The sequence below is a fragment of the Zosterops lateralis genome (genome assembly GCF_965231275.1).
Source record: "Zosterops lateralis genome assembly, chromosome: 1".
Taxonomy (NCBI): domain Eukaryota; kingdom Metazoa; phylum Chordata; class Aves; order Passeriformes; family Zosteropidae; genus Zosterops; species Zosterops lateralis.
The window spans coordinates 620,990-627,017 of NC_139762.1; the positions used below are offsets into that span (position 1 = coordinate 620,990).

Genomic DNA, 6,028 nt, shown 5'->3' on the forward strand with positions numbered 1-6,028 from the left:
ACTGGAGCTCCAGGGACTGGGATTTGGGGATTGGATGAGAGCTCCTGTCCTTAGGGGCTACAATTTGGGGATTGGACAGGAGCTCCAGGGGCTGAGATTGGGAGATTGGACAGGGGCTGGGGTTTGGGGATTGGACAGGAGCTCCAGCCCCAGGGAGGTGGGGTGGGGTGGGGTCCCACAGGTGGCCCTGGCAGGTGCAGCCCAGTCAAATTCGGTCCCTGTCCCCCCATGGCGGGGACCGGCCACCGGCTGCCACAGTGACCCCCCCTGGCCACGAGCCCCGTGTCCCCTCCCGTGGGGCCCGGGGGGTGAATCCACTGGGGACAGGGGACAGGGACTGCCTGGGGCATTGCTGGGGGGCCTCTCAGGGGCTGGAGTTCACCTGGGATCAAACTGTCCCAGCTGTCACATCCCTGTTAAACCCAGAGGGGCTGCACAGCCCTGTCCAGGAGCTGGAATATTCCCCACATCCCACCTGAGCATCACCTGGGGCCATCCCCTGTTCCTTGGGTGTCACCTGTGCCCACCTGAGCATCACCTGGGGCCATCCCCTGTTCCTTGGGTGTCACCTGAGCCCACCTGAGCATCACCTGGGGCCATCCCCTGTTCCTTGGGTGTCACCTGTGCCCACCTGAGCATCGCCTGGGGCCATCCCCTGTTCCTTGGGTGTCACCTGTGCCCACCTGAGCATCACCTGGGGCCATCCCCTGTTCCTTGGGTGTCACCTGAGCCCACCTGGCTCAGCCCCTGGGGACACAGGGCTGGGGTGCCCCATGTGCCCCATCCCCAGTGGGGCTGCACAGCCCTTTTCGTGGGGAACATTCCCCAAATCCCACCTGAGCCTTCCCTGGCACCACCTGGGGCTGTTCCTGTGTCCCGTGGGTGTCCCCTGAGCCTGTCCCCACCTGTCCCACAGGTGACACGTCCCCTCGGGCACAGAGCTCGTGGCTGAAGCTGCTGCACATCAACGCCACGGCCAGGCTGGAGGCCCCGGGCTACCAGGGGCCCTTCCTGCCCCCCGAGGTGCTGGGGGGACACGGGGACAAGGGCAAGGACAAGGACAAGGCCACCCCCCTGCAGAGGGGCCTGCGGGAGGCGCTGCCGGGGGCGCTGGGGGGCCACGACCTCGTGCGGTGTGACGTGAGCACCGTGTACGGCTGGGACATGGGTGAGTGTCACCTGCTGCCACCCCGGGGCGGGGGACATTCCAGTGTCACCCCCGGGGCTGGGGACCTCCTAGTGCCACCCCTGGGCTGGCAATGGCCTGGGGACCTTCCAGTGCCACCCCCGGGGCTGACAACAGCCTGGGGACCTTCCAGTGTCACCTCCTGGGGCCTGGCAATGGCCTGGGGACCTTCCAGTGCCACCTCCTGGGCCTGGCACCAGCCTGGGGACCTCCCAGTGCCACCCCTGGGGCTGGGGACCTCCTAGTGCCACCCCTGGGCTGGCAATGGCCTGGGGACCTCCCAGTGCCACCCCCAGCCTGGGGACCTCCCAGTGCCACCCCCAGCCTGGGGACCTTCCAGTGCCACCCCTGGGGCTGGAACCAGCCTGAACACCCCTGGCCCTGGCACTCCCACCCCTGCTGCCTTCCCCTGTCACCACCCCCTGTGACCTTGCTGTGTCACCCCTCAGCGCTGTCACTGTCCCCTGTCACTGTCCCCTGTCACCCTCTGAGCCCTCCTGGCCCTGTCACTGTCCCCTGTCACCCTCCAGCCCTGTCAGTGTCCCCTGTCACCCCTCCTGGCCCTGTCACTGTCTCCTGTCACCCTCCAGCTCTGTCAGTGTCCCCTGTCACCCTCCTGGCCCTGTCACTGTCCCCTGTCACCCTCCAAGTCCCCCTGGCCCTGTCACAGCCCTGTCACCCCCCCTTGCAGCCCAGTCAAATTCGGTCCCTGTCCCTCAATGTCGGGGACCGGCCACCGGCTGCCACAGTGACCCCCGTGCTCCAAATGTCCCCTGTCCCCTCCCGTGGGACCTGGGGAGGAGGATCCCCACGGACACACCTTCCTGGGGTGGGGTCAGGGAGCCCCTGGGTGGCTCTGAGTCCCCTCTGGGTCCCTGTGTCCCCTCTGGGTCCCTGTGTCCCCTCTGAGTCCCTGTGTCCCCTCTGAGTGTCCCCTCTGAGTGTCCCCTTTGAGTGTCCCCTTTGAGTCCTCATGTCCCCTCTGAGTCCCCTCTGAGTGTCCCCTCTGAGTCTTTGTGTTCCCTCTGAGTCTTTGTGTTCCCTCTGAGTCCCTGTGTCCCTTCTGAGTCCCTGTGTCCCCTCTGAGTGTCCCCTCTGAGTGTCCCCTCTGAGTGTCCCCTCTGTGTCCCCTCTGTCCCTGCAGACGCCGAGGTGGTGCTGGACAGTGACAACAAACCCCTGCCCGTGAGGGATTTCACTGCCCCACACTTGTCCCACTCCGAGGGGACAAAGCCACTGCCACCAGGGGCCAGGAGGTGGGTGGGGACAGCGGGGTCAGCTGAGGGAGGGGGGGGACAGTAGAGGGGACAGGAGGGGGACAGGAGGGGATGAGGAGGGGGGATAGCAGGGGATAGTGGGAGAGAAGAGGTGGCAGGAGAGGGACAGAGAGAGGAGGAGGAGGGGACATGGGATGGGGACAGGAGGGGATGAGGAGGGGGGATAGAGAGGGTCAGTGGGGGAGAAGAGGTGGCAGGAGAGGGACAGAGAGAAGAGGAGGAGGAGGGGACATGGGATGGGGACAGGGAGGGGATGAGGAGGGGGAAATAAAAAGGGTCAGTGGGAGAGAAGAGGTGGCAGAATGACAGGGAGAGAAGGGGACATGGGATGGGGACAGGAGGGGATGGAGGGGCACAGCTCGGGCAGCACAGGGCTGGGGGTGCCCGTGCTCAGCCCCTGTCCCCTGTCCCTGTCCCCAGGGTGGCCGTGCTGCGCTGGGAGCTGCCCCAGTTCAGCTCTCGGGGCCGGGACCTGCTGGGCCGGGGCTCTATGGCCCGCAGGCACCTGAGGGCAGCCGGGTTCCTGCTGGCTGAGGTGAGCACTGGGGGTGGGCTGGGAACACCCTGGGGACCCCTGAGACCACCCCGGGGACCCCTGAGACCACCCCAGGGACCCCTGAGACCACCCAGGTGTCCCCAGCACTGCCACAGCCACTGCTGACCTTCACCCCAAGTGACACATCCACATGGCACTTGAACCCTCCTGGCGTTTTCCAAGAGAAATATTCCCCAAACATTCCCAGGAGTATCCCCAGAGTGCCCCCAAAGCACCTGGCAGGTGCAGCCCAGTCAAATTCGGTCCCTGTCCCCCCATGGCGGGGACCGGCCACCAGCTGCCACAGTGACCCCCATGGCCACGAGCCCCGTGTCCCCTCCCGTGGGGCCCGGGGGGTGAATCCACTGGGGACAGGGGACAGGGACTGCCTGGGGCATTGCTGGGACCAGAGTCAACCCCCATCCTGTGAGGTGCCCCCGGGACTCAGGTGTGGCCTCACAGGTGTGGTCTGTGCCTCCCTGGTGACACCAGCCAGGTGCCACTGTCCCCCCAGCACACCTGGGCACAGCTGGGCACAGCTGGACACACCTGGCCCCATGGCAGGGAGGCACTGACACCTCCTGGGGGGCTCTGACACCTCCTGGGGGGCTGCCAGCTCCCCCCACCCCGGGGCTCAGCAGGGATGAGCCACCGTGATCCCCCCAGGGCCACCTGCCAGGGGTGACAGGGAGGTGACACCACCCGGCTGATCCTGTGGGGTCATCCAGGATTAACCCCTGGGGGTAATTATAGCCTGAGGGGGGTGGGGGGAGTGTGACAGCCACGTGTCACCCCCTGGGGTCAGTCAGCCCTTGGTGTCACCGTCACTCCCCTGGCCGTGTCACCATCACTCCCCTGGCAGTGTCACTGTCACTCCCCTGGCAGTGTCACTGTCACACCTGGGTGGGTGGTGGCACCTCTCTGGGTGGGTGCTGTGGCACAGGCAGGGCCAGCACAGGAGGGGACACAGGAGGGGACACAGCTGGGACCCCCTGGGCCTCTGTCACCTCCCTGTCCCCCCTGCAGGTGCCCCACTATGAGTTCCTGGAGCTGAAGCTGGAGCGGCAGCGCGTGGCCTACCTGAAGGACAAGGTGGCCAAAGCCCTGGCCAGTGACACGGCCACCAGCACGGCCACCTAACCCGCCCACGGGGCCTCCTCACCTCGCACAGGTGGCCACAGTCCCTGTGCCAATGTCACCAGGTCACCCTGCCCAGGTGGCCCAGGGGATGAGCCCAGGTGGCCACGTCAGCACAGCGAGGTGGTCACAGCACCAGGTGGCCGTGCCCGGGTGGGGATGTCACCTCTGAGGGGTCCTGTGTCACCTCTGAGGGGTCTGTGTCACCTCAGTGAGGGTCCTGTGTCACCTCTGAGGGGCCTGTGTCACCTCAGTGAGGGTCCTGTGTCACCTCTGAGGTCCCTGTGTCACCTCTGAGGGCCCTGTGTCACCTCTGAGGGGTCCTGTGTCCCCTCAGTAAGGACCCTGTGTCACCTCTGAGGGGTCCTGGGTCACCTCTGAGGGGTCCTGTGTCACCTCAGTGAGGTCCCTGTGTCACCTCAGTGAGGGCCCTGTGTCACCTCAGTGATGGCCCTGTGTCACCTCTGAGGGGTCCTGTGTCACCTCAGTGAGGGCCCTGTGTCCCCACATGGCTCTGGTGTTGCTGCTCCGTGTCACCAACAGCTCAAATAAACCCAAAACTGTACAGGGATGGTGGCTGAGTCTGGTGGCTTTGGGGACAGGTGTCATTTGGGATGTGACATTGGAGATGGAGGCCATGGGGATATTGGGGACATTGGGGACAGGTGGCATTGGGGACACACAACATTGGGGACACATGAGATTGGGGACACTTGCCATCAGTGCCAGGTGCTCTTGGGGCTGGGTGACAGCAGTGCCAGGTGTCATTGGCACCAGGTGACATGCAGGGTGGGTGACACAGGGGCTGTTGGCATCATGGCCAGGTGACACTGGGGATGGGTGACACTGGTGGAAGATGCCAGGGGAGCCAAGTGACATCAGTGGCAGTTGGCGTTGGGTGTGGGTGACACTGGGGCTGGGTGACATTGGGGTGGGTGACACCGGGGCTGGGTGACATTGGGGTGGGTGACACCGTGGCTGGGTGACACTGGATGGGTGACATTGCGGCCGGGTGACACTGTGGATGGGTGACAGTGGGGCTGGGTGACATTGGGGTGGGTGACACCGTGGCTGGGTGACACTGGATGGGTGACATTGCGGCTGGGTGACACTGTGGATGGGTGACAGTGGGGCTGGGTGACATTGGGGACAGGTGACATCAGGGTTGGGTGACACTGGGGATGAGTGGCAGTGTGGCTGGGTGACACCATGGCTGGGTGACATCAAGGTTGGGTGACATTGTGTTTGGGTGACACCGGGGCCAGGTGACCTTGGAGCTGGGTGGTAGCAGGGACAGGTGACATCAGGACTAGGTGACACTAGGGATGGGTGACACTGGGGATGGGGGCCATAGGGGATAGTGGGGACATCAGGGCTGGGTGACACAGGCTGGGTGACATTGAGGACAGGTGACATCAGGGCTGAGTGACATAGGGCTGGGTGACACTGGGGATGGGTGACATCAGGATTGGGTGACACTGGGGCTTGGTGACATTGTGGCTGGGTGACACTGTGGATGGGTGACACCGGGGTCAGGTGCCACCCCTGCTGGTGACACGTGCCCGCCGGTCTGAGCCGGGCTGGGGATCAGGAGACAGCGCCTTTATTCCTGATTATCCCGGGATTGTCCTGGGCGGGGACAGGGGACAGGGACAGGGGACAGGGACAGGGGACAGGGGACAGGGGCTGGCTCTGGTGGCAGCGGTGACCCCGCGCTTTGGGGGTGTCCCTGCCTGGGGGGGGGGGGGTCACACGGTGTCCCCGTGTCCCCAAACACGAGTCCCGCAGGGGGACAAGGGGACAGGGGGGCTGGGGGTGACACACCGGCCCAGGAAGGGATTTGGGGACACATTAGTGACCACCTGGCCCCGGGACCCCTCCCGGGGGGGACAC

General features: G+C 65.2%; 1 protein-coding gene across 1 annotated transcript in view; it reads left to right on the forward strand.

Moving 5' to 3' along the window:
• The window catches only part of LOC310915690 (SCO-spondin-like), a gene marked incomplete at its 5' end in the record, with an annotated part of 21,517 nt that extends 16,919 nt beyond the window's left edge, over positions 1–4,598 (forward strand). Inside the window, 5 exons of the mRNA XM_083872771.1 lie at positions 842–1,168; positions 2,331–2,442; positions 2,884–2,998; positions 4,025–4,471; positions 4,537–4,598. Coding sequence (XP_083728897.1) covers positions 842–1,168; positions 2,331–2,442; positions 2,884–2,998; positions 4,025–4,138 — 668 coding nt within the window. The 3' untranslated portion in view covers positions 4,139–4,471; positions 4,537–4,598. The remainder of the gene's footprint in view (positions 1–841; positions 1,169–2,330; positions 2,443–2,883; positions 2,999–4,024; positions 4,472–4,536) is intronic.
• Positions 4,599–6,028: the final 1,430 nt, after the last annotated feature.